Source organism: Harmonia axyridis, chromosome 1 (genome assembly GCF_914767665.1).
Source record: "Harmonia axyridis chromosome 1, icHarAxyr1.1, whole genome shotgun sequence".
Taxonomy (NCBI): Eukaryota; Metazoa; Arthropoda; class Insecta; order Coleoptera; family Coccinellidae; genus Harmonia; species Harmonia axyridis.
Genome location: NC_059501.1, coordinates 4,008,413 through 4,036,058, shown reverse-complemented (window position 1 = coordinate 4,036,058; position 27,646 = coordinate 4,008,413). Strand labels below are relative to the sequence as shown.

At 36.3% G+C, this 27,646-nt stretch overlaps 2 protein-coding genes across 6 annotated transcripts in view; one reads left to right on the top strand and one right to left on the bottom strand.

Moving 5' to 3' along the window:
* The window catches only part of LOC123670615 (leishmanolysin-like peptidase), a 30,752-nt gene extending 19,251 nt beyond the window's left edge, over nt 1–11,501 (top strand). Inside the window, exons 3-6 of the mRNA XM_045604131.1 lie at nt 6,233–6,485; nt 7,593–7,838; nt 7,988–8,234; nt 9,757–11,501. Coding sequence (XP_045460087.1) covers nt 6,233–6,485; nt 7,593–7,838; nt 7,988–8,234; nt 9,757–10,063 — 1,053 coding nt within the window. The 3' untranslated portion in view covers nt 10,064–11,501. The remainder of the gene's footprint in view (nt 1–6,232; nt 6,486–7,592; nt 7,839–7,987; nt 8,235–9,756) is intronic.
* LOC123670614 (inverted formin-2) overlaps nt 1–27,646 on the bottom strand; it is a 129,131-nt gene that overhangs the window by 21,268 nt on the left and 80,217 nt on the right. For all 5 annotated transcript variants that reach the window (XR_006745939.1, XM_045604127.1, XM_045604128.1 and 2 more), the window contains exons 6-26: nt 26,095–26,398; nt 25,773–25,999; nt 24,856–25,050; nt 24,734–24,795; nt 24,489–24,677; nt 22,212–22,312; nt 22,076–22,146; nt 21,575–21,682; nt 21,446–21,516; nt 21,231–21,357; nt 20,779–21,031; nt 20,531–20,616; nt 20,348–20,474; nt 20,074–20,208; nt 19,398–19,688; nt 18,429–18,581; nt 17,999–18,238; nt 17,738–17,942; nt 16,333–16,608; nt 15,922–16,212; nt 14,249–14,435 (exon numbers count right to left, since the gene is read on the bottom strand). Coding sequence is in view for 4 of the 5 variants with exons in the window: in XM_045604127.1 (XP_045460083.1) it covers nt 14,249–14,435; nt 15,922–16,212; nt 16,333–16,608; nt 17,738–17,942; nt 17,999–18,238; nt 18,429–18,581; nt 19,398–19,688; nt 20,074–20,208; nt 20,348–20,474; nt 20,531–20,616; nt 20,779–21,031; nt 21,231–21,357; nt 21,446–21,516; nt 21,575–21,682; nt 22,076–22,146; nt 22,212–22,312; nt 24,489–24,677; nt 24,734–24,795; nt 24,856–25,050; nt 25,773–25,999; nt 26,095–26,398 (3,699 nt within the window). In the remaining variant the exon portion in view is untranslated. The remainder of the gene's footprint in view (nt 1–14,248; nt 14,436–15,921; nt 16,213–16,332; nt 16,609–17,737; nt 17,943–17,998; nt 18,239–18,428; nt 18,582–19,397; nt 19,689–20,073; nt 20,209–20,347; nt 20,475–20,530; nt 20,617–20,778; nt 21,032–21,230; nt 21,358–21,445; nt 21,517–21,574; nt 21,683–22,075; nt 22,147–22,211; nt 22,313–24,488; nt 24,678–24,733; nt 24,796–24,855; nt 25,051–25,772; nt 26,000–26,094; nt 26,399–27,646) is intronic.

Here is a 27,646-nt window from a genome sequence, read left to right as displayed (position 1 = left end):
TGGATTTTCATTACAGTAGCTGCTACCGAATCAATATTCTATTGTGTGGTCAGTTCTTTGTCGTATTGGTACTCTTATATCGTATAGAGATAATTCTCTTTCGAATTTGTCAACAATACAACAAATAGTGAATAGTGTGAATAATATGGTCCATACATTCTTCTTAAACTTCTTTCAGTATTCACAAATGAGCACTGATTTTGATAAAAAAAATTTTTAACAATTTATAAACGTTGTTGAAGCGTATATCTTTTCATGATTAAACGTCATAACCTAGTGAACACAAATGACGTAAGAAATGTCAAAAGGTAATATTGCCAATATAATCCTCTTAATTGTGTAATCTTATTGGAGATCCCCTTATATTATTTCCTTCTTCTTCTATGAAACAACGCACAATTATTTGCATAAATATAACATCCGGTAAATTATCCCCCAATTTTATTGTTGGAAATAACAGACTGACAAGCTGAGACAAGTTTTATCTTTGTCCAACTCCATTTCATCTAACTCATAAATATTTCACAGGATATCTCGACTTGGGAAAGATGTTGAAGTTGAAAAAAATTCAAAGCATAAACTCAAGTGCTTATTATTCATTCAATGCTATATTGATCTATCCCAGATTCATTGAAGTCTCCAATCGCCTCATAAGATGTTCAACGTCCAATTTCGTTTGATCATTTCCAATAATGAACTTATTGATTCGATTTTTTTTAATTGTCTGAGGTAGTTTCATTAGATCAGGTACGAAAATTATTTGGTATTCGGCGTTTGTAATTCTAGTTTGATAATACGAACGATGATGTTTGAAGGTTTCGAATCAGGATATTTCTTATTGCTTATTATACTTCTAATAGTCTAACTTAAGGTTAGGAAATTCAATATACAGGGTTCTTGCTGATAGAATATTAATATTTGAGAAGATTTCTAGTCAAAACACCTGAGCGCTAAAATTTATTCAGAAAAATAGTTATGTTTTTGGGCATTGATATATTTTTATTATAAAAATGTGTTCTTAACGTAGAAAATTAAATTTAGTTCGTATCAGAGGCGCCTCGTTAAAAAATAACGAATATTATCGAATATAATAATACGACATTCTGTATTTTTCGGAAGTAACAAATTTCTAATTTCGACATTTAAACTTAAAATAATATTATTGATAAAAATTCCACCATCTTATATGATATAATTCAGCTGTTCAGTGATATGTACTTATGAAAATTACTTATCCAAAAAAAATCCAACACACTGATCAACTTCACCTATTCACAAACATATGATCACTCATGTTCTGATGTAGGTACACCAAAGTAAAAACAATAGAACATTTCGATTCATTTTCATTACTGAAAAGTAGATGTCCTTCACGTGGTTGGTTTTTCTTACTAAGGAAATAGTAGGAAAACGAGGATTCAACTAAAGCAATTAAGTAAATTAAAATTTCAAATATATATGCTAGTGCGTACCTATGTAGAATCATTGGCTATACTGGTTTTGCTTTGAGTTGATCGAGAAAAATTATATTGGATCGTTCTGTATTGCCAAATGAAATAATTATGTATCGATAAGACAAGAGATCTTGTCTTGATGACAACTTTTCTTCAGAAAAAGTCAAAAAATTAAAAAAAAATCATGTCTTGACATTTTCTTGACTTAGTACATTTTCTTGACTTAGTACTTAGCAAATTTCAAGATCTTAAAATTTCTTGGTAAACCGGTGACACCCTGTACGGTGTCACCAAATTTGATGCTCTTTGAGAGCATCTGGAGAAGTCTTACAAAAAAATTTCAAGGACTTCCGATCTCTTTTTTCGAAATAAAAACAAGATATAAGATTATCAATGTCTTGTTCATTCTAGAGTTACAGAGCGGTTCTGAAAAATTATGGTTTTGAATATTTCGAATATCTTGGTTTCTGTTCGAGATATTCGAACAATTCTAAAAGGTTTTTTTAGTAATTTTCTTGGTTTATGTTATACTCATAGAAATTAATTACCGTTTTAGAGATATAAAGGAGAGTTGGTATTCCTTAAATAGAAGACCCTATATTTTTCAATTATATTTTTTAGCCGCAGATTTATAGAAAAGTATTCCGTTACCGGTTATCCAAAAAAACCATCCGTTTCAGGGATATCGAGTTTTTTTACTTCATTTCTGAAATGGGACACCTTATATATAAATATTTTCAATTTATTTCGATATTTAATTCATTTTGAGTCTATTGCATAATTGTAAGCAAGTCTTGTCATCATATCTCTAAAACATAATTAATTCCTATGATCTGTTATACTTCTAACTGAGTATCATACAAAAGTTACTGAAAAAAACGTTTAGAAGATATAGCAAAATATTTGAAACAGTCATTTTTCAGAAACGCCCTATAACTAGAGAACAAAGCAAGATATTGACAATCTGATTTCTGATATCTGAGTATTTCGAAAAAAAACAGATTGGCGGTATTTCAAAATTTTTTCTTTAGGCCTTATATATGCTCTCAGTGAGCATCGAATTTGGAACATCCTGTACACGGTGATTCTCCGGCGAACTTTTTATTGTGTTGCGTGCTATCTGGACATCTGGTAGTTCCCCGATCTTTATTTGTAATTCTGAGAATATACTGAATTGGTGGAGAATACACGAAAATGGTCTTAAGAGCTATACTCATGAAATTTGATACAGAAATTGTTTTTTATACTGCAACGTCAGCACCGATCTTGTAATGTTCGAAAAAAGTATATTATTTCATAAGAAAAAGTCACTCCTCTCAATTAAATATGTTATTTTTTTCAAACGTTTTGAAATTCATACAAATTTGGAGATCCAACTTTAAATAAGATTTGTATTAACGATCGTTATAATTGATTGATCAATGGAAAATTTGCCAAGTTGTCATGCTTTATTAATTTTGATAACATGAAGTATAATGGTTGATAGCTCAGAGTTATAAAAATAGATAGAGGGAGCATATGTAATTTTAAGTAAGCAAATTTTGTCCCCAACATGAACTATCAAATTCGACAAGAAGTGCGCGGAAATGAAAACATATCAGTGATACGATATTTCACTCAATTCACGAGTTTCTCCACAAAGAACGCACTTGTTATGTCCTATAGTGAATCAACGTTTCATATTAACTTAAAATATATTGAAATAAATACCCCAATATATCAGAAATTCAGAAAACAAACAACAAGCACGCCAAAAAATGTGAAACAACCGATGGCACTAGAAGAGCGAAAGTTGCCAAACCGTGGATTTCAGCTGGTAGATACAGAAAATAATAAATATTCTGCTTATTATAAATTCGACAATTAGGAAAAATATCGGATTCCAAATATTCAAATTTGCATTTTTAATCGGGAATCACTCGAATAAATATATTTCATTCCAAATAATATACATTCATAAGGATATAGTAAAATTGTGGATTTGAAAATATATCACAATCCGACAACGTAATCTAACCATGTTGGGGACATGTAAAAATTGCGTATACTTCCTCTATCTATGTTTATTACTCTATGGTTGATAGTTATCATTGCTAGGCTACATCGTTGTCATAGCAACACTTTTCCCTCCGGCGGAGGAAAAGTAGAACTTTTCGATGATCTCGTCAGTCAAAATATGACGTTCGAAAAAAAAATTATTTCAAAGTTATAAATTTCATACATTGTATTCGCGTTTTTTGCATTTCTATGTGGTATCCGACATACAGAGAGGGCCATTGAAAACGAAACAGCGGCTCTGTAAGTCGGCAGACCCGAGTTATATAAAAACGCTCGGACACGTCAACAACATTTTCGAGGGGGACATCGTTCGCGATGAAATTCACCCGAAATACATTCCATCCCTCGGAGCTGTGACCGCCACCCCTAAATTTTTAAATGGCATCATATGGCAAGTGATACCTCATTTGAAAGGTAGTTTCCTTCTCAATATCAAACAACAAAAATAAATAAATTCTATCCATTCGTTTTCGAGATATAGGAACTTGAAGTTGTTGGGGCGTTTTTAGATAGAATGTTTCCTGGAAGTTGGATTGGAAGAAGAGGCGCTATAGAGTGGCCAGCCAGATCTCCAGATTTAACCCCACTCGACTTTTTCATGTGGGGTCACTTGAAAAACAAAATCTATGCAACCGAACCAGAATCTCTGGAAGATTTACGACGTAGAATTATTGAAGAATGCCGTCGAATAACGCCGGAAATGCTGCAAAATGTGAGGTCTCATTTTGAACAAAACTTGTACTATTGTATGGAAATGGGTGGTAGACAGTTTGAACATTTAATTCATTGACAATGATAATTATCTTTCAACAGTTGCAATGTTAGATCTTATTTTTATTGATTGAGTGAATAAAAAGTTATTTCCCAACTTCAAGTTCCTATATCTCGAAAACGAATCGATAAAATTAATTAATTTTTGCCGATTGATATTGAGAAGGAAACTACCTTTCAAATGAGGTATCACTTGCCATATGATGCCATTTAAAAATTTAGGGGTGGCGGTCACAGCTCCGAGGGATGGAATGTATTTCGGGTGAATTTCATCGCGAACGATGTCCCCCTCGAAAATGTTGTTGACGTGTCCGAGCGTTTTTATATAACTCGGTTCTGCCGACCTACAGAGCCGCTGTTTCGTTTTCAATGGCCCACTCTGTATACTATAATGCAGTCAGCATCTCTCGTTACCGTGCTCTAAAATTGCACGATATTCAGTTCCTAGTTTTTTATTCGAAACAACAGCTATCCCATTGAAAGAGAAAACCTTTGTGTAAAATTTGCTGCTTCTCGATTCGGGTCCAGATATCCAATTACTAGTAGAAAAATTGAATAGGATCTCATTAGTTGTGACTGCATAGTAGAGTTTCTATTTGTCTAACGAAATAATTTAATTTATTTGGTATACATATCATGTTTGGAAAGTAAACAGTATAAATGTGAAATTTGATTGGCGCAGATTTGAATGACAATGAGTTGTTGAATCAGAAGATGTTCATTCGAATTGAATACGTGAGGAAATAGGAGCAAAGGAGGAAACTTGACAATTCGAGATTTCACGACTCGAAAAAAAAAATTAAAATTGGACTGGACAAATTTCAGTCCAATTTAATTTTTTTTCTCTCTTTCGTTTTTTTTTCCTAAAAAAGATTTATTTTCGCAATATTAATTGAATAAGCATCTGTATTGATTTCAATAATCGAATTTTAAGATTTATCCGATTCTTTGATTCATATCAGAACTCAATTATAATATACAGGATGTTTCCAAATTACGTGAACCTTGAAGGAGGTGTTAGTATCACTCATTTGCTGTCGATTGAACCATATTCATTGATAACCAAAAATCAACAGTTTCCGAGATATTTGAGTTCTTGTGTTTTTTGAAAAATTCTTCACTTTACTTCATTTTTCGTCAATTTTTCTACGTTGACCAAGTTTGATTGAAATTTTGGATTATTTTCACCCGAAAATGGTATGATATGTATGAAAAAAGCAAAACTATGCTGTATCAGATGTTGAATAAGAATTAGTATGATTTGAAAGTTGGTATATGAAGAAAAGAATAGTAAATTTGCCTGCAACTTTCAAATTCCGAAGTTTATGTATGACGAAATAATTTCAATAACTTGCCAAATTCCTTTTTTATTTCCAAAAAAAGTTTTCGTTAGAATGCAGGCACTAAATTTGTCTCTGCAGATTTTAGTTTAATAATAATAATAATATGGTTTATTCTGTAAGCTACAGGGTATAAATATATAACCACAGAGGCGTGAGCCTGTACGTGATTTGAAAAGGAAAAGAAGCAAATATAAGAAAGTAATGAATTATTTTTTTTTTTGCAATTGAACTCAAAATTTCAATAGGAAATATGTTCATAAATCATATTCGAAATGACTTTCACCATTTTTTATTCAAGCAAGTGCCCCCTCTTTCTTATTTTTTCAGTTTTTACTTTCCGCCTGAAATTTAGTCTCAATCTTCTCGTAGCATCGTCTATTCTAACGGTGTTAGATCCGGACTTCTCACTGGCCACGAAAATAATTCAAAGTTATAATCAAATTTGGTCACATTCACACACGTTCATATGAAGATTGTACCAACATACACCAAAAAAAAAATCCAGGTTTTCTCTTATCGAATCGCAAAATGTATTGAACAACCCACGTAGTAATGCGGTGTTGCAGATCGTCGAAAATTTCCTTTAATATCACTCCTAACTTTCAGGTTACACCGAACGTGGTCAGAGAGGTAAGGGAGTACTTCAACTGCTCCCGTTTAGAAGGCGCAGAGCTGGAGGATCAAGGCGAGGACGGCACTGTGCTCACCCACTGGGAGAAGAGGGTGTTCGAGAACGAAGCGATGACTGGTACCCACACCCAAAACCCCATCATTTCAAGGATAACCTTGGCTCTTATGGAAGACACTGGTTGGTACACGGCCAACTATTCTAAAGCTGGGGAGATGACTTGGGGAAAAGGTTTGTCAGATTCTCTTATTTTGAGGTTGTATTACACAACAAAAAAACTTGAAAAAAAAATTGAAGCAATTTTCGTAAAATCAAATCTGTTTCCGCAAAAATCAGAAAAAACTACAGAAAAGTACAGGAGCTCTGTTGGAAGCCTTTGTGCGTTCGTTAAGTGTCAGAATGAGAAATCTCTTCAATTTGGCTTGCAAATGAAAGTTTAAACCTAATTATAATGCGTATCATTCATGATTGTTTTCAAATTATCTGCAGAAACTATTTGAATTCATTTCTCAAAATTGGTTTAAACGCTTCGTTACGGTTGCACAAAGTGACAACAGCGCCTAGTAAGATAGTTTGTATAACCAATCCAATGCAACATATTATATAACAGAATATGAAGTCTGTGCTCTTCTGTTCCTTTGTCGACTCCTACTTATACCTGATCAATTCATAGCTATCTGTGTTTACATAATCAAGGTGACAAATTTGTAGTTATCGATATTCCATAACAATTGCGTACACATGTTGAATATATTGAATGAAATCCATTGTTTATGTCAAAGAACACGATAGGCTAGTTGTTTTTCTGTGTTTCATTCGTGATAGTTTTCAATCTTTTCATTTGTTAGATGACCAGAGTAATAAACATATACATACATCATCAGCTCAGATGGGAAACTGACATTTAAATATAAAAAATGAATGTGTTAAATGTCAAACTTGGGTCTCATTCATTCATTCACGAACTTTTTAAGATGATTTTATATAATCTTCTAGTGAAAAGATCTCTATGAAACCTCATTATAATCCTTCCTAATATTGTTCGATATCAAACTACTAAGTCTCAATTCAATCGTAAATTTTTCGAGTTTTCAGGAAAACAAATTTCAAATTGCTATAACTACGAAACTATTCTGTGGAATTGGTCTAGTAACTAACTTAACATCTAACATTAGATCAGAAAATCTCATTTATCTAGGTACTCTCTTTCGAAAGTTAGGGTGTACCACAAGGGTCATTCCTAAGTACACTTTAATTATTTCCGGTTGAAATGTGAGAAAATATACTTGGTTTCATCATCTCCAAACTTTAATTTGGACGTTTTTTTTTCTTTACCAGGTTTGGGGTGTGATTTTGCAATGAGAAGCTGCAAGGAGTGGATATCCATGAAGGCTGACAGAGGAATGTCCATACATCCCTTCTGCAACAAGGTGAAGCGTGATCCTTTACAGACAGAGTGTACAGACGACCGAACGTCTGTAGCCCTCTGCAATCTCATCAGACACGACCAAATTCTTCCCACCATCTACCAGAACTTCGATCAGATCAAATACGTGGAGTCTGGGGAGGAAGGCTATTATGGAGGTAAATATCAGTGGCTTAAAGTCAAAACTGCTTAATTCACCATAAAATTCATGTCAAATTGGTATGACAGAATGATCACCCATCCAGACACCAACCCCGACCAACACTGCTTGACTATGCAACTCTTAAATGAATATTTTTTCTTCAAGGTTCCGTATCGCTGGCGGACTATTGCCCCTACATCCAGGAGTTCACCTGGAAGGCCAAGAACGTGGTGGTCAGGGGCTCTCACTGTCAGTACGTCGAGAACAACCCCAAGCCTGAGAAGAATTTCGCCCTGGAAAGGTACGGAAATCAATCTCTGTGCTTCGAGCACTCTGGTCACATGTGGGAGGAGAGATCCTGCAAGCAGATGAGGCAGTGGCAACACTGGGGATCCGGCTGCTATGGTTACAGGTGAGGAAAGCTAGCATTTCGATCTAGTGGATAGGTTAGATTAGATGTTATGGTCACATTATCGCTTATGCTTCTCTAGTGTGGTGGAGAAAAATGAAGAGGTCTCAACAATCGATTGCAGACATTGCAACGGTTTGCCTACATGCTTGTGTTGTCCGATTTTTTTTAGCAATAGAGACAAGAGCTGTCGCGAAAGAATTGTTATGAAGTAGGATTCTGGTAATAAGGTATCGTACAGAACGAAGCATATTTGACTCAAATTGGATGATTGTAACACTTTTCATGAAGCATTGAAACAAGAGAAAAATTTGAAATTCCTTTTTCCTCAAATGATAATAGGTATGCTATACTTGTCTTATATGCACTCAGAAACACGACTGGGTATTCAAGATCCATTATTGTAGACCAGAAAAGATGTTTATAAAGGATGTTTTTTTTAGAGCTATAGAACTTTAAATTGCAATGAAACAACGATGGATTATTCGATTGACATGAATTTTATTTATCCGCAAGATAATCTTGTGGCATTATATTTTAAATATGATTTCTGGCATATGACCGCCACGGCTGGCTCGGATGTAGTCCAATCTGGATGTCCAATTTTCGATAACGTTTTCCAACATTTGTGGCCGTATATTAGCAATAACACGGTGAATGTTGTCTTCCAAATGGTCAAGGGTTTGTGGCTTATCCGCATAGACGAGGCCAATTCACAGGTCCAAAACGTGAAATTAGGCGGTTACCAAACGTGTCTTTCAATAAATCGATTGTGGCACGAGCTGTGTGACATGTTGCGCCGTCTTGTTAGAACCACAGCTCCTGGACATCATGGTTGTTCAATTCAGGAATGAAAAAGTTAGTAATCATGGCTCTATACCGATCACCATTGACTGTAACGTTCTGGCCATCATCGTTTTTGAAGAAGTACGGACCAATGATTCCACCAGCCCATAAAGCGCACCAAACAGTCAGTTTCTCTGGATGTAACGGTGTTTCGACATAAACTTGAGGATAAGCATCACTCCAAATGCGGCAGTTTTGTTTGTTGACGTAGCCATTCAACCAGAAGTGCTCTTCATCGCTAAACAAAATAAAATGGACGTAGTACGCGATATGTATTCCGTACAGAACCATTATTTTCGAAATGAAATTGCACTATTTGCAAGCGTTGTTCAGACGTGAGTCTATTCATGATGAATTGCCAAACCAAACTGAGAATAAATCAATTGACAGCTGTTAAATCGCTCGCCATCTTGAATAGTAATGCCAACTTAAAGTTATATACCTCGAAAAAAACCACCTGCTATATATCAACATCAATTCTACATAAGACATCAAGAGGTACTATTGATTCTTTAAATTTTTTCCAGAGGATGAATTTTTCTGAAATTTTCACCAAACAATAAGAGACATATATACAAAAAATTATTGTAATAATCAAATTATTACTGGGTAATCTATTTTAAATGTCACTAAATGCACTTGGTCTAATGTAAAGTACAGTCTAGAATCTTTGTCGCAGATGCGAGAACGGCAGACTGCACATACTGGTAGGCAACTACACCTACACCTGCTACCACGCCAACCAAGAGATACACATCAAGATCATCAGCAACGAGTGGCTGCACAAAGGCGCTATAGTTTGCCCCCCCTGTCGGGAGATCTGCGCGGCTCAGTTTGCTGCCAGAGGGGAATCCTGCAAGGTGGGGGACGAACCCCCTCCAGCCAACTTCTACCCAAGAGACGAGCTTGAGTGCTCGGCCACAAAAACGAGGTTTGAACTACTCGCGTTCTTTTTCTTCTTCCACGCGTTTAGATGGGCTAGATAGCCTGGATAAAATGGCCAGATGGCGCTAGCGATCGAAAAATGAGTCTTGATGATGTTTCCGCTTGAAATGCAGTTTCTTTGTGAGGATTTCTCTTGAGAATGAGGAAAATGTATATATGAGAGAGGATAGTATGGAGGTTACGTCTACTCAGTTTGTCGAAACTGAAAAAAATTAAGTTATTGCCATATAGTATGTTTTCTTTAATCTAATCCTATTTTTAGTTTTATTATTGCTATATATTTTATTTATTAATATTTATACTAACACCTTTCAGTTTACGAAGGATTTTTTTATACAACCCAAATTTACATATAATATTTTTAGAATGTCGTCGAGTAAATTGATTTTCACTAATTCTGTGACAAATCCGTTCATTCTGCGATACCTTGTAGAATGAAATCGTGCATGAATATCTCAGTTCCACACATATTTCATGGTTATATTTCATTATTATATGTTGGTACTCGGGACTCTTCTGTCACTGATTTCTCTTTCATCTGTCAAAATTTGTGATACAGAAAATTGTTCTCCCAACCAAAATTTTTCAATGAAAAAATCACTAACAATTATTTCCACAAAAATTCAGTGAATTAAAGGAAATAATGTAAAATACTCGTACAGAAGAAATTCTAACATTCGTTCATTCAAAAATAAGCCACTTGTGGCTCGTTTTTGAACTTTGAACTCGTAGAAGAATGCCTTCCGCACTTGTATGTTGAATAACTATTTTATAACACTTGTATCATAATCCTTGTTGTTGAAGCGTGTAAAATCTTGATATCAAAGCAGGTAGTGTTTTAAAGGTTGCTAGGTAACTTCATTTGGATCTGGTACACCTCGATCCATAATACATATCAAATTTTTCTGAAATAATTTGGATTTGGATTGACCATTGTCGCTGTGCCCCAGTGCCATTTCAGACAACAGAAATTTTTTTCCAGTCACAGGACTAACCGACCTTAATGAATATATGATGCAGGTATAAGAAATAAAAGTGTTCAAAAAACTTTCAACTGGTCGTTGAGAGTGCTTCAAAAATTCTTTTAAACAAAATTATATTATATTATTTACGAAAATCTCTGCTAGACGTAACCCCCTACGAAAATTGACGAAAAGCAATTTTTTTTGAGATGTTGAAAATCACAGAGCAATTGAGGTTTCTCCCTTTTCCTTTTTTTGATAATTTATTTCTTTCTCAATACCCAGTGCCTTCACTCCTCCCAATGTTAAATAATTGATGTTCCAATCATCGAGAAAATGGAAAAAAAAGAAAAACTTGTACAGCTATGATTTCAAGGAATGACAATCAATAAAACATTCCAATCTATCGAACTATGCTTTAACTACCATAAATATACATTTCCAAAATCTACTAATGTTTGAACTTTACACCGGCTCTGTAAAAGTAATAAACGACTAACAGCCAATGATTTAAAAATAAACAATGTACCCACTCATATATATGTATATATGCACCTAAAAACCGCATGTCGCAGCTTCCCTTTATAAATTCTCCTATAAATCACTTCTACTCGTATTGAACAACAAAGACACTTTCAATTGTGCCAATTTGTTTTAATTTTTTCTGTGAGCCAAAAGCTGAAGACTGAGTCTAGTTGTTTTAGTTCACGTTTTATCGAGGCTTAAGGCGACTTTTCAGTGAGGAAGACGCTATTGAGAAGCATGTTGAGCGATAAACAATCATTCCTCGAGATATAATATACATCTTGTAATGAAAAGTCATCTTTGGCAGCTCTTTTAATTTCATCATTGCAATGAGGTTATGTGAGGTTATATGTGCTGTCATCTGGGCCAGATATAACTTCAAATATAACATTGAATGATGAGTAAAGATTAACACTAAACTTTGATTTAACTTATCTTAATTTATAATTGAAATCTAGGAGCGAACTTGTGCTAGTTTGTCCAGTAGATTAATGTTATTTTTTCAAGGCCTACCTATATGAAAATCAGAACAGTCACTTTTCACGTCAATTAATGATACATATTCGCAATATTTTATGTCTAATCATGGGCGCCCGCAGGGGGGGGCCAGGGGGGGCCATGGCCCCCCCTGAGATTTTGATTATCTCATTTTTCAGCAAAACACCCTCAATATATTTTTCTCAATCCAAGGGGCAAGGAAAAAAGGAAAGTAATGGATTCAAAACAATTTTCCGGTTTTCGATGAAAATCATGGACGCCTTATCGTTTTTCAATAATTTTCATTTTGCCCCCCCTGAGAAAAATTTCTGCGGGCGCCCATGTGTCTAATAGTATATTCTAAGAAAAGTTGCAGAATGGGGGCTCCTATTCCAACACGAATGCGAAATGTTGTTGAGTGTTGCTTTCTGCAACGAGTATTAGATGATATTTTCTCTATTTCAGTCAAGGTTTGTGGAATATTGTCGAAATTCAATGAAAAATTCAGATTATATGTTCTAGTGTCTTTTGTATTTCATCTTGGCAGCTGGTGAGACTGTTACGAAAATTGACAGAATAATTGGAATAATTTATAAGTACTCATTTAAATCGTGAATCATGTCTGACGAAATCAATTTGACACCACCAGAATTAAGAGAAATTGCGAATAATGTTGCAAATCATTGCACTATATCCCAATTATATCACTGTTTTTAATACTGTAATGAACTTATTGCGATACTGAAATAGAGAAACGTCATTTCACATTCCAGATATAAATGATAATAAAAGGAGGAAAAATTAATGTGAAATTAATTTTTTTTTCATATTGTAGATATAATACTTTTGTGATTATTTTATTTTATTGTTTTTATTCCGAAAAAACAACTTATTCAGTGGATCATTTGAATCTATTGTTGAAATGAACGAAATTATTTAAACTTTTCACTGACTTCTACAAATCTTCATACCAGAAAAGAAAATTTCTTTTCTTTTTCATTCCAAATAATTCAACTGAGTAACGTGCAATATATTTTCCCTAAGTATTCGAAGTTTTTTTAGAATAAGATCAATCTATATTATAAGGAAAAATGTCTATATTCATATATGAACCATCTCAATGCCACACACCAAGTGTTCGATGTTATCCTTGCATGTCAATCTTTGGAAGTAATTGATTGAGACCAACCTGTAATAAACTAGGAACTTTTTTGCCTTTTACTATGGAATTTTCGAATATGTACGTCCATTTTTAAGAGGACCATTATCCCTAAGATCATGCTATTTTTTAATTTAACGAATTTAAAGGTATAAATCTATCTCAATTAACAATCTGAGAAGTTATGTTGAAGAAGTATCGAATATTTTTGAATTTAACACAAACTGAGGCACCAATATTGTAATGGGTACTTCCGTATGTCAACTTTGTTCAAACAATAATGTGTTCAAAGATTTAACGAAGACTTGGCAACTACGTTATCACAAACTTCAACCAATCATATAACAAGAAATCATTGACGTCAAAATTCGTTTGAATTTGAATTTGTGCACTTTAGGTGAAAATGAATACTTGATATATTGGAAATGCCCATTGACCTCTAGCATTCTAGATGAAATTTGTTGATAACATTCACATTCCAAATGACCTATGAGGCTGTGTTGAAAATTAGTTCATCCCCAAATTAAAAAGTAGCTAGCAGAACTGCTCGAGGAAAACATTATTTCTAACATTTCATTTTGTATTCCTTGGGCAGTTTCTTTCTCAATGACATTTACTTTAAGTTATTCAATATGTGTATGTATATAAAGTTAATTGTAGATTCTAATCTGTGCGTTCTAATAGAAAGTGATATACTCATTTATATGTATTATGTTTTTACTCGATTTTATTGAATATATTACTTGTTCAATAGAGGACAACGACTATCATTTATGAACTGTATATTTAAGATATATTTGTAATAAATATATGTGATGGTGGAAATTGTTGTTTATTCAATGAAATTCCCTTCAAAGAGAAATTTTTCTGGTTTGTCGAAATGAATTTGCATCGGACATACAGCTAGATAGGTATAATGAAGTGGTCATCCAATCAGATACTGACCCACCTGCTGATTGCTCCAAGAAAAATCTCGGCTTACATTTAGCGTGAATATAGCTGAATTTTAGGCTATTCGTTTCACCTGATTTTTTTGACATAATATTTCAATAAATACCGAAAATAATACGTGCAATGTGTTAATTATATAGAAAATTTCCTACCTGAGTTTGCTGCCGTATGGGTAAACTCCTGTCCAATGGAGTCCTAGTCCGTGTTACTCCGCTAGAAGCAGATCTCTTCACCTCCTTTTGAACTACTGTGGTCCTTTTAGAAGATGGCTTCAAATCGCGTTCTTTCCTCAAATTTTCCTTTGGTTTATCGGCGAGTTTCGTCTTATAAATGTGTTTTCTGTAAAGAAGCAATTTAAGGATGAGGCTATGAGGCTATAATTGAATTATAAAGGGTGTTTTTTTAGAGCTATAGAACTTTAAATTGCAATAAAACAACGAAGGATTATTCGATTGACATGAATTTTCTTTACCCGCAAGATAATCTTGTGGCATTACATTTTAAATATGATTTCTGGCATATGACCGCCACGGCTGGTTCGGATGTAGTCCAATCTGGACGTCCAATTTTCGATGACTTTTTCCAACATTTTTGTCCATATATCGGCAATAACACGGCGAATGTTGTCTTCCAAATGGTCAAGGGTTTGTGGCTTATCCGCATAGACCAATGACTTTACATAGCCCCACATAAAGTAGTCTAGCGGTGTTAAATCACAAGATCTTGGAGGCCAATTCACAGGTCCAAAACGTGAAATTAGGCGGTCACCCAACGTGTCTTTCAATAAATCGATTGTCGCACGAGCTGTGTGACATGTTGCGCCGTCTTGTTGGAACCACAGCTCCTGGATATCATGGTTGTTCAATTCAGGAATGAAAAAGTTAGTATCATAATTGACTGCAACGTTCTGGCCATCATCGTTTTTGAAGAAGTACGGACCAATGATTCCACCAGCCCATAAAGCGCACCAAACAGTCAGTTTTTCAAGATGTAACGCTGTTTCGACATACACTTGAGGATTAGCTTCACTCCAAATGCGGCAGTTTTGTTTGTTGACGTAGCCATTCAACCAGAAGTGCGCTTCATCGCTAAACAAAATTCGCTTATGAAAATCGGGAACAACGGCAATCTCATTTTGGGCCCATTCGACGAATCTACGCCTTTCTTGATGATCGTTTGGCTTCAATTCTTGCACGAGTTGGATTTTGTAAGCACGCAAACCAAGATCCTTCCGCAAAATCTTATAAAGTGGATGGACACAGATCCAATTCCTGTGCTCGATGGCGGATAGACTCATTCGAGTCTTCCTCAATGCTACGCTCTACAGCAGCAATAGCTTCTTCTGTACTGCGTCTCCGGGGGATGCGAGTTATCAATAAAAGTAAACGTGGTGCGAAAACGTTCCATGGTTAATCGAATTAACTGCTCTGATGGACGATTTTGTCGACGATAAAACGGACGTAGTACGCGATACGTATTCCGTACAGAACCATTAATTTCGAAATAAAATTGCACTATTTGTAAGTATTGTTCAGGCGTGAGTCTATTCATGATGAATTGCCAAACCAAACTGAGAATAAATCACTTGACAGCTGTTAAATCGGTTGCCATCTTGAACAGTAATGCTAACTTAAAGTTATATACCTCGAAAAAAAACAGCCTATAGAATCTTTATTTGGTCATCTTGTTTGTTATACCATCTTTCATGAAAACAAATTCTAATAAACATTTATCCCAACAAGCTTCGTTTTTAAATATAAGGTGTTAAAGTTCTTTCATCCAGCACAATAAAACTTATCAAATATTTCTAGCAGAAAGCACTTACTTTCCTTCGGTGAAGTCCTCGATGACAATACGCGTACTATCAGTGATGTCTGTTTCGTAGTTTCCACCTGATGAAGCTCCCTGACTAGGAGATTCTGACATAAGGCTCTGCGTCTCCTCAAAACCCTCATCGTTGTCATGTTCCTTCGGTCTACGCTGAGGTATGTCGATCCTGTTCGATTGAGGCTTGCCACTTGCTGTGCTGAAATTGGGGTGTTTAAGTTCTTGCGATTGGCTGATCTGGAAGGCTTTCTTGACGTCTTCAGGCCTGATCTCAGTATGGTTTCTGTTTCTGAAGAGATAGAAATGTTAGATGAGAGTTTGATGTAAGAAAATAAGAGATTTTGAACAAAGGTCGATAAGTGATGTAATTTCATGAATTTTTTTCAAAGTTTACCACAACAATTCGTACCTTCTATTCAATCTACTTTCAGACTCTTGGTTCCTGAGCTTGTCTTGCCACACCTTCAACCTGGCTGCAGTCTCATCCACAGTGTCGGCAGTTTGGCGTGGCACTGGAATGTCAATTGGTGAAGATTCTTTGGTCAGTTGCGTGTCGCAAGCGAGCTCTGGAGGTGAAGAAGACTCCGAAGCGTCTGTGCTACGTTTGAACCTTCTAGTTCTTCTTGCTGCAGAATGTCTGTCGAATTGTCCATCGCCCAGAACCTCTGTTTCTTCACTGTCGTTTCTGCGAACATATGAATCAGAAGACGTTAAAAAGGAAGGTTTATGGAGAAAGTTTATATTTCTGTCACTTAAAATCATAGTTGTTTCACATTCTATGTTAAATAAATTAGGTTGGCAACTATGCTTCTAAACAAGATACTATTATCTCAAGGTAGGATGCAATGATCTGACAATCTTGGGCAAATGTGCAAAAGAGCATTGACTCTAACATTAAAAAGAGGAACGTTTAGACTTGAGTTACGTTACCATTTCCCAGTTTCTAGAACTGCTAGATTGAAATCACGCAACCTTTATGGACTAATACCTTCCTTCAATCGAATGAAAGCGACATGAAATTTGGCGTTTGGGATGGACTTCTTCTAACGTCTTCAACAAAAGTCTTATCGTTGATCCTTCAGGAAAAGTTCTAGGTCTCAATCTTCCTAGGAAAATTTGGTGTATTTTAAGTCGACTTAGAACTGGTCATGGTCGTTGTAATAGTACCCTCTTCAAATGGCATTCTATTGATAGCCCACTATGTGAGTGTGGTGTAGAAGAAACTATTGACCACTTCAGTTTCAGATTCTTTTTTAGAATGGGTAGTAAACTTCAAATCGATATAATGAAAACTAATATTTAGTACTCCTTTCTACTTTTTTTTTTTGTTTTAGGATCCAATTGGAAATTATAGAGTCGTCAACCGATGAAGTAAATTTTGTTTTGGTTGAAGAGGAAGTCCTTCAATATAAATTATGTCCGCTTATTCTGTGAACGTTTACACAAACCAGTCACTACACCGATACGGGGAGACAGAGTTTTTGTTGAGGTTTTTATCTGTTCTCTTGTATTATACGTTGAAATGTATGATGCCCCGTTACATTTCCTCTGCTAATACTGAGATTCATCGACACATATGCTTGATTGTTTGAAATGAATAATTTGTATTGCTCTTTCTCAAAAGAATATATACTATAAAGGAAATAATATAAAAGTTTGAATTTTAAATAATGATTAGTTAGAAGTATTGATTAGTTCTGACCATGTCTGGCAGGACAATGTTTGCTAGGTAACATATATTTTGTGTTTAATGAATTATTCCCTAGTGCATTCTTAAAGATCTATTATCGGGAATGAGGTTATGCTTATCTCACCTATTCAGCATCCTTCTGCTGCAAGGCGAAGGAGGCACTGGATCCCTCTTATCAACAGGGGAAGGCACAAAGATTTTCCTCACAGCAGGCGGCGTCTCGATATTATCTTGATCTATATCCACTTTGTTATTTACACTTTGATCCAAACTACTTTGAGAATCCCTGACTCTCCTCGGAACTTGGACCAAATTCGATGGCTTATCATCTGGAACAGAAAACTCGATGAATTTCTATGCTCACTGAGTCTCAAAGTCCACTTACCTCTCGATAACTCACTAGGTTGTCTTATATACAGGGTGAGCTTATCGTTCGCAGGCTTGGCACCAAGCTGAGTAATGAGAGATTTCCTCTCGTTTTCGCCTTCTAAACTTCTGGATAAGTCAACGTGTCTAGGTTGGTACCTGTGGCGGGATTTTTCTTCTGGAGTTTCCTCTGTGCTGTTGGCGACATTCAACGTTGACTTTCGCCAAGCCGACTTGTCTTTGATTTGTGGCTGCATCTCTGAAAGAATTGTTTGAGTGAGCGATCTGAATCGGTAGAAAAGTTTAGAGGAAATCTTGACTCAATAAAATTAATTTTGTTCTTTATTCCACACCCTATGGTTATTAGTTCATAGCTATAGATTGTTGTTGAATATTTCCTGCTGTTATATATATAGAATATAAAATCTGAATGCTTCTACTCAATGTACCTTCCACTGCTTCTATTGCACCAACGACATCTGTGTTGTCTATAGTTGTTGAAGGTTTCCAGGCAGGGTGAATTTTTCTGTAAGACGACTGACTTCCACTGTAGACTTGTTTTCCTTCAGGTAAGGTATCCAGAGTACCACTTCTTTCACTCTCTAGAAAATAAATTGCTGAATTAGGAGTTGGATAGTCTGAAAACAATATTCAGTACTAGGGGTTCAGATTGGGTTATCCAGGCAATGATCAAATAAAATCTTGCTACATTGAGATAAAGAAGCAAGACAAAGTGTCTTCAATTCGATGATAAAGACCAAATCCATCAAAAGGCAACTAGATTATAAGCAGCATAACGCACCATATCACAAGACTATGGTTATGAAAACCCAACAAACCTCATCGTACAGACACTGTATTCCTCTGATTTAGCTTTGGTCAATTGTTGGCTCTGTTTTAGGAAAATAGAATAATGTTGTACCCTGAGCGATACTGGAAAATTTCAAGTGTTAAGATGAAGTCGAACTTGTGCACTTTTTTCAGATTCATTTGCTTGTTCATTGCCTTCAATACCACTATCCCATGACGTTCGTGCCAAGATTACTTTGTCGCCTCTAGCAAGATACTATTACGAAAGTCTTAGGTTAGGAAAAAGCTTTAACTATACGATGACAGATTTCTTCTAAGACATTCTTAAGCATACACTTATACAGCTAGGGTTTTTGACTTTAAGACACAGGGTTCTTGATCTAGAGATATAAATGTGAGTTTTCTCTCTCATGAGTTATACCATCAATTATTTTTAAGAATCTAACGGCTGGTAGATCTGTAAAGTAGATGAAGCTATGGACTCTATAAATAGTGATCCATTGGCCAGAGAGATCTATTGGTGTATTTTTAACAAAGTGGATCTGCAACGCCTTATTTATGACTTAGACACATTTCGACCACACTGAAAAAACTATAGTTCCTCTCACCTGAATCCATCTCCAAACTCCTTCTATTGGTCAATTTCCTTGCCTGCCTTTTGGATTCGTCTGTCGTTTGATCGTTGTCGTTCGAATGTAGCCAAGATTCGATCTTCTGCCGCCATTCTTTGGGTTTTTTCGTTGTTGTCTCCTCTTCGGGCGCTGAGGTAACTATTGGTTTGTATTCAGAAAGAGGAGAAGGAGATGACGGCCTCTCTCTGTCGGAGCTGAAGTCTGCGTTCAGCAGAGCAGGTCTCTTTCTTGGTCCACTACCTCGGATTTTTCTCGCCCACGATCGATCTGCAATGGATTTATAGGTTAGGTTTGGTTATGTGAGTAAAATATAGGTATTTTGGTACTTTATCTAGTCGTTATGAAACTCAAAATTGATTTTGGATGTTCTGTTATCTGACTTTCTATTTGGAATCAAGCAGTAGGTATTCATCTTGATTGTGTTGTTTTTGGCGAAGCTGATTTAGTAGAGTGTTGAGTGTAATATTGCATCAAAAATACTTCAAATTGATATTTCAATATTGGATCACCCCTTCACTCAACATGATATTTTGAGGTAACTTGGATGCACACTCTGTATGAAAGTTAATCTCAGCTACCGAACATGTAGTTCTAACTTCTTCTAACAGCTAAATGTGTCTATCAGTTCACAAGATATTTCATAATAACTAACCTAAACTTCCCCATGACTTTCTTTCCCTATTATTCTCGTTGCCAGAAGACCTGAGGAAGTCCATTAGGTTACCCTCATCTTCTTCTGACAGAACTCTGCTCCTTCTTCTTCTAAGGCTGCCGTTTGGTGTTATATCTGAAAGAAAAATTATATTATGACTTGCTTTACTGCTTATGATGCTATTATTCTTTTTGGCATTCAGAATTCAATATTTATTACTAACGAAATGTATTAGTGTTGTGTTGTATTGTTAACATTTTTATATATACTTTACCTGGGGATCTTTCTTCTCTGTTGAAAGATGAATCACCGTTTCCATTGAAGGAACCTAATCGTCTCCTTGAAAGAGGAGAACCTGTTATAGACTGTTCATCTTCTGAGTTCGCCTGTGCTTTTCTACCCTATAAAGAATAATTCGAAATAATTCTATAAAATAACTTTTTTTTATGTAAATTACCTTTTTTAATGAGGTACTTTTCGGATCATAGAGTTGAAGATCAATAAAGGGTGTTTCTAAATCCGCACTATTAGCCATTGATTCCACTGAAAAAAAATTAAGATCAACAAAAATAATCATAAGAAACTACTAAGAAAAAAGTATCAACCGTTCTCCAAGGAATTGCCTTACTGGAACAATTTAGAAATACTCTGCTTCTATGATTTTTCCTAAGCACAGGATGAATTGTAAATATTTCTCTGACTCACTTTGTTTCCTTTTGATGGCCAGCAGTTCTTCCCTTTGTTTTCTTCTAGCCATGGCTTGCTCCTCTTGCAACTTCCTCCTCTCGTTTTCTGTCAAGGCCTGCTTGAACTTGCAGTAGAAACCATGAAATATTCTGAAGCACTCTTCTAGTTTGAAAGTGTTGAGATCTTCACAGAAAAATTCTCCAAGCTTGACTCTGATACTTTCCAATTCTTTCATTCCTCTCTGCACATTTTCTACTTCTTGCTCAGCATACTGCGAGAAAAAGGAAACGATTAATAGTAAATAATTATCATCAAATATTGTAAAAAAAAGTCATATATTCTATCGAGGCTCAATTTGTTTTCATCACTTCAAATTTTAATGTTTTTTTTTGGGTACCTAAGATTATGAATTGATATGCTATTGAAATGTTTATAGTTGAGTAGAAATACTGATCGAGAAATTTACTTACCAATAAGAAATCCACCATTTGATGCCTTATTTCTATTTCAGTATTGAAGCTTTCAATTTGTTTCTTTATTTTCTTTATTCTAACATCCAAAGCATTGATTTCATTGTGTAACTGTTCAACTGTAGTCCTGGAAGAAGGAAAGAAGTGAATATGTTGATTGTGGTTAAATATTTTTCTAGCGAAATAAAAAACTGTGATCGAAATTGTCTACTTACTTTGCAGCATCTTCTAGAAGCCCAATATTTTGTGTGAAACTTGCCAACTCTGTATTTCTTTTTTCTGCTTGCTGAAAATCAATATTTTGTTTTATTTCCTGCAGATGAGAGGAAAGAAGTTATACTTACCAAAGCTACAAAATGGACTAGATTCATGTTAGGTCTGTTAGCTCGTATGTCTGTTATCTTCTGCAAAGAGGTTAATTTCACACCAGCAGCATCTCCAGCGTAACCTCCCTAAAAATTATGAGAAAAATTAAGCTTTCCATATTGGATAATCATTATTTTATTGTTTTACTCTTAATGTGACGTAGGAGAAGCGATAAAGAGTTTGACTTGGAGGACTTAGATTCGAAACCACCAAAGTCTGAGAATTTTTTTTCCAATTTACAGCTCTTTTCAATGATAATAGTTTAGAGTTTGCAGTGTTTAAAATGAACCTTCGAACAGCCTATAACCAGCAAAAATACATCCAATGACGCCACCACACTGAATTATTGCCAATCCACGCTGACAAGGCTAATTGTTTTCGAGAAAAAAGCAAAGCTCATCTCGTCCTCATCTCATAAAGGTGAGAGGCTGGCTGGATTCTCATCAAGAAATAAAACGATCTTAAAAATCGATACTCACCGCGTTCAGAAAATTGCCTGCTACCAGAATCATATAGAGTACCTCCTGAAGCGGTTTATTGGTCATCAGATCTGGAATATTAATTAGGAACAGAATAATAATCGTTAAAGACGAGGTACGATAATAAATCATTTACCTTGCGCTGCGAGCTTCATGGAATTGATGCTGGGCTGTAAATAGCTCATGTTCGATGCGAATTCCTCTTTCAGTAGCATGCTTTCTATGCGTAATTTATAACTGGAATAAAAAAATTGATGTTTCTTTGATTTATTTCGTCTAAATGGAATTCTAGATGATGGGTCAGATGTTTATGTGCGCTTCATTTTACTGATCGAGTTGAAGAATCCGAATTTGTGTTTGTTTGTTACCTTTTCACGTCCCAACGGCTCATTCAAAATACACTGCGCAAAAAAATTAACGCACATTCTGAAAATCACTGAAAGTTAACTCTACATTGACTTTATAACGTATTTTTTATGTTCTCTCGGGAAGGTTTTGAACGAAACAAGACACATTAAATGTAAGAAAAATTCAGGATTTCACCGAATCTAATGTGAAAGAAGAGAAATAAACAATTTTCAAAATACTGGAATGCTGATGAGTGATTTAATACTTGGTATTTCCACCCCTTGCGTTAATTACAGCTCGGCAACGACGGTTCATACTCAAAATGAGTGATCTTAAAATGTTCTAATCTAATCCTTCCCAGATTTCTCTGAGTTGGATTCCTAAGTCATTAAGAGTAGCTGGATGATTTTCTGAACTTCTCAGCCTTCTATTGAGGTTGTCCCAAACCTGCTCAATCGGATTGAGATTTGGACTTCTTGCTGGCCATTCCATTCGAGAGACTTCAACCTCTTCAAGGTACTCCTGAACGATGCGCGCACGATGGGGTCTGGCATTATCGTCCATGAAAATGAAATTTTCACCAATGTATGGGGCAAATGGCACTACATGCTCTTCAAGAATGTTCCTTATATACCTATCTGCATTCATAGCTCCATTATCAACGACCACTAGGTCTGTGCGAGCAGTCAAAGTTATTCCACCCCATACCATAATCGATCCTCCCCCGAAACCAGTAGTATTCAGGAAATTGCACTGAGCATATCTTTCAAGTGGACGTCGGTATACAAGGGAACGTCGATCACAATGGTAGAGGCAGAATCTAGACTCATCTCTGAAGAGAACTCTTTCCCAATCAGTCTCTTCCCAATGGATATGCTCTCTCGCATAATCCAAACGCGCCCTTCGATGTGCTAGGGTAAGAGCTGGGCCTCTTGCCGCGACACGAGGCCTTAAATCATACTCTCTGAGGCGATTTCTTATTGTCTGAGTGCTAATTTGCACCCCATGAGTTTGCTCAAGCTGATTTTGAAGAAGGCGAGCGGTTGCAAACCGTTGTCTCAACGAAGAAACTCTCAAGTAATGTTCTTGAATGGCAGTTGTTACCCGTGATCTACCCTGTCCTGGTCTTCGGACATTCATACCTGTCTCCCCGAATCGCTGCAACATTCTGGACATACTTGTATGGGAAACTCCCAACCTTTCTGCAATTCTTGTGTATGTCCACCCTTCTTCTCTCAAAACTACCGCTTGGGCACATTCCTCTTTGGTCAAATTGCGTGTTTCGCGTTGCATAGCGATCGAGTGTAGAAAATCAAACGAAAGAAAAACTATTGATCACTAGAATTGATCGAGAACAACTGATTTCAGAATGGAGCCAATACATTCAAAATCTGATAATCTCATCTTTTTTTATTCCTGCTGGAAAAAATCATCTGTATTGAAGAAAAACGTTGAAAGTGGATAACATATGCATGCATAATTCTGATAAAAATAATTATCATGGAGTTGTAGAATAAATTTGAGATTTCCATAATGTGCGTCAATTTTTTTGCGCAGTGTAGGTTTCCAGTTAGGTAAATGTAAGAAGGTATTTTTAGTCGATGTTTCTGGTCACTGGAGAATCAAAGGGAACAACACTTGCAAAAACGCCTGTCAATGGCCACGAACCTTTCTATGGTATAGGAAAGTTCAACTTTAAGAAAGAGTTTCCAGAGATAGAAGAATCTTCCATGTATGGATCACTCCAAAATGTTCCTTTGGAACGTTAATGTGGCAAGATCTAAATAGTATTTGAATCTCAGTAAAAACATGGCACACCTCTTACTGACTTCCTTGAAGGACATTGCCTCCTCAGGAAGCAAATAAAAGAATAGGTTTTATCAAATTATCGAGTGCCTCACCATTGAAGGCCAACGCAGTAAATTCTCTGAACAAGAAATGCAGAAGTGGAATAACATAGGAGGCGTGCTTTGAATGGCAACAAAAGCTGTGATGTGGGACACGAAAATTCCATCGTTTTTGTATTCACTTCATTGAAAAAAGCACATCTTTATTTCATACTTACTTGGATAATTGAATTAATTGCACTAAAAATTTTTCAGCATTCCCTAATTTATGGAAGTCGCCATTGAAGGACCTCAACATGTCCAGTTCGTCCAATTCTGGAAGAATCTTCAACAGCCCCTTCAATTTTTCAGCTCCTATTTCTTCATGAGCCCCCTCTCTGATCAAACGCACTATTTCTTCGTTGGAACTGTAAATTACCGAGTTAGAAAACGTATTCTACGAAAAAAAGCCATTTCAGCTCACCTCCTGAACTGCTTAAGGAATATATTTACATTCAGGCTTCTTTTGCCGTCCAATAAAGTTATCTAGAAAAAGGAATTTTGGTTAGTTGAATATTATCTAGAAGTTTTTTTTTAAAGACTTACCTCTGCGTTGTCTTTCCTCAGTCTTCTTTCCACAGGGTCAGCTGTGTTCGAAGCAGACTCTCGTCCGCCAAGTTTAGGGGAGGGGGGAGCTTGCAGACAGAAAAGGCCTTCCATTTCTGACCAATCCATGTCTGTCATTGGAGAGTGCTGGTGGGAGTAAGCTACCTGAGTCCATACGTTGTTTTTGCCTACCACCTGAGAGGAAATTAACAGATCATAAAGCATGAAAGGAACATAACGGCATTAAGAAACAAAAATGACCCCCAACTATCGAATATCACCAGAAATGAATCTGTAAGTACTTGGAATCTTGCAAGGAATCAATTTCTTCGGTGTCTTTAGAATGATGACTGTCCATTTATCCATTCTTTCATCGTTTTAGTTTGATTCTATCCTAACTAACCTTTATTTTAATGTATTTAGTTCAACTAACTCATGATTCTAAACTGTTACTATTTGATTTATACATTTTATGTAATAACACGATACTGCTGCACTCAGGCCCCACTTTTGGGGGGGGGGGACTTTTAGATACTCAAAATACTGAAAATGTGGAACCCAGACACTTCCGCCATTCCGTCATTTTTGCCATTCATTAATATGGGTTTTCACAAAATGTATTGAAGGTGAAATTTTTGCTGATCTTGTAATTATTTGAGCCTTAGTATGTCAAATTCTAGGAAGGGCGGCAAAATTTAAGAGGTGCCTGGGCTATTAGGGGGGGAAATTTCCCCCGGTTCCCCCCCCTAGATCCGCGCCTGGCTGCACTTCTAGTAAGCTCGCAGATCTGTAGAATATGACTTCTATTGGAACTACGATTCCTCAAATTTTTGTTGTTGTTAATTATTGTTATAGTGCAAGAGTTACTTCTACAGAATCTTTGGAAGTAAATGAATATGACTGAGGAAAAAACTGACCTTATTGTTTGGTATTTTATTCCAGTTGATGGTCTTCATCTTGATTTTTGGCGCTGGTATCTCTTGTTGTGGTAACCTTTGTATCACAGCTTCTGGTTCTGTCCTCATAATGGGTGGACGGACTTGAAGTCTATGGGGAGAAGGAGGTGGAATAGGTGCTGGAGGGGGAATCGAAGGAGGTAGGGGAATATTAGGAGGAGGTGGAGGAGGAGGAGGTAACGGACCACCTATAAAAAAATGAAAATATTGAAACCAATTATAAATTGAGCGAAAATGTCAAATTTTTTTGTTCCATTTGGAGGATTTCTAAAGGGGTACTCACTGCTTGGAGGTGGAGGTGGGGGAACGGGTCCAGTGGTGGTGGGACTCAGTGGCGTAGACAGCGATTGCCTCCTGCTCATATTGCCATCAGGTGACCTTTGTTGGCAGTGACAATAGAGTCTGTTCTGCACGCTAGGAGCTCGTAGTAACCTAGAAGCATCATCCCTGTTTTCTAGAAGGGTTGCCCTGTGCACCAGACGTTCCGCTGTGTCCCATATTATGTCACTGATGGCCTCTTTCGGATCGATGCGCAGCAGGTGTTGCAGGATGCTCAGAAATGGTATCTCCTGTGGTGTTTCAGCTACCTGAATGCCGAAATATCATGGAGATTAAATTGCGGATATAGAAAGAGAGATTACTACCCTGAGAATTTAGCAACTATTTGAACTAGTTCGAAGATAGATCGCAAACAATGGTAGCCACATGCCTTTAAGAGTTTAATGAAAAAAACAACATTCGATCAGTCTGAATTTGACACTTCGATTGTGTGTCTACTTGTGTAGTGGCTATGGCTTCCTTTCAATTGAAATTCAAATGATGGAATGAATGAAGTTGGCCCATGTAATGGCTCCCTCCGAAAAATAGATTGACAATACTTCTGATCTGAGCTCCTGAAGCTGTCACGAGCGGAGCTTCGGGTGATGGTGGGACTGCTGACGGGGCACTGTCGGTACAAACATCATTTGTACCGTATGGGTAAGTCAGCAGACGAGATTTGCAGGCTCTGTGGATCGGAAGTAGAAACGGCCGAACACTTGATATGCAAGTGTCCAGAGCTGGCTGGCCTAAGAACCATTCACATGGGCAAGCCGGTCCTGGATACCAGAGAGGTAATGGCCAAGGCCCCTAGGGAGGTTGTCAATTTTATTAACGTCGTTGACGACCTCCCTGGGTTTCTGTGAATGAGTAGGGTAGTGAACAAAAGATCTGCATGGTCGCAGTTCCCGGAAGGCTTACCGAAGCAAAACGACCCCAGTTCAAATAATAATAATAATTTGATCTGAGTTTGGGTCCGAAGCTAGATCCAGTGAGAACTAGCAAACACATTGATTTAACTTAATTCGAACCAGCATAGAAAACTAACAAGCTGAATGATTTATCTTACCTCACCTTGGAACTAGGATCAGCCTAGAAACTTAACAAGCACAACGATCTATACCAATTTGGAACTGGAAGCAGACCAGTATTGGCGAGAAAAAATGAACATAATGATTCAACTCAATTTGAAATGATGATCAAACTAGAGAACTAAAGATCTCAATGATCGCACTGAATTTAGAACTAGGACCAGCTTAGGGAACTAACGAACCCAACGATCTCCAACATTTTGGAATTAAAAACCAGGTTAGTTTATGCGAAAAATAGAAAACAAAACGATTGAACTCAATCAGAACTACAATCAGACTAGAGAACTAAGGAACCCAATGATCTAACTAACTTTGGAACTAGGATAAGATCTAAAGAGCACAACTATATCACATTGGAATTAGGATCAATTCTCTGGCGAGAATTAAAAGATAAAATAATTTAACTCAATTTGGGACTAGGATCAT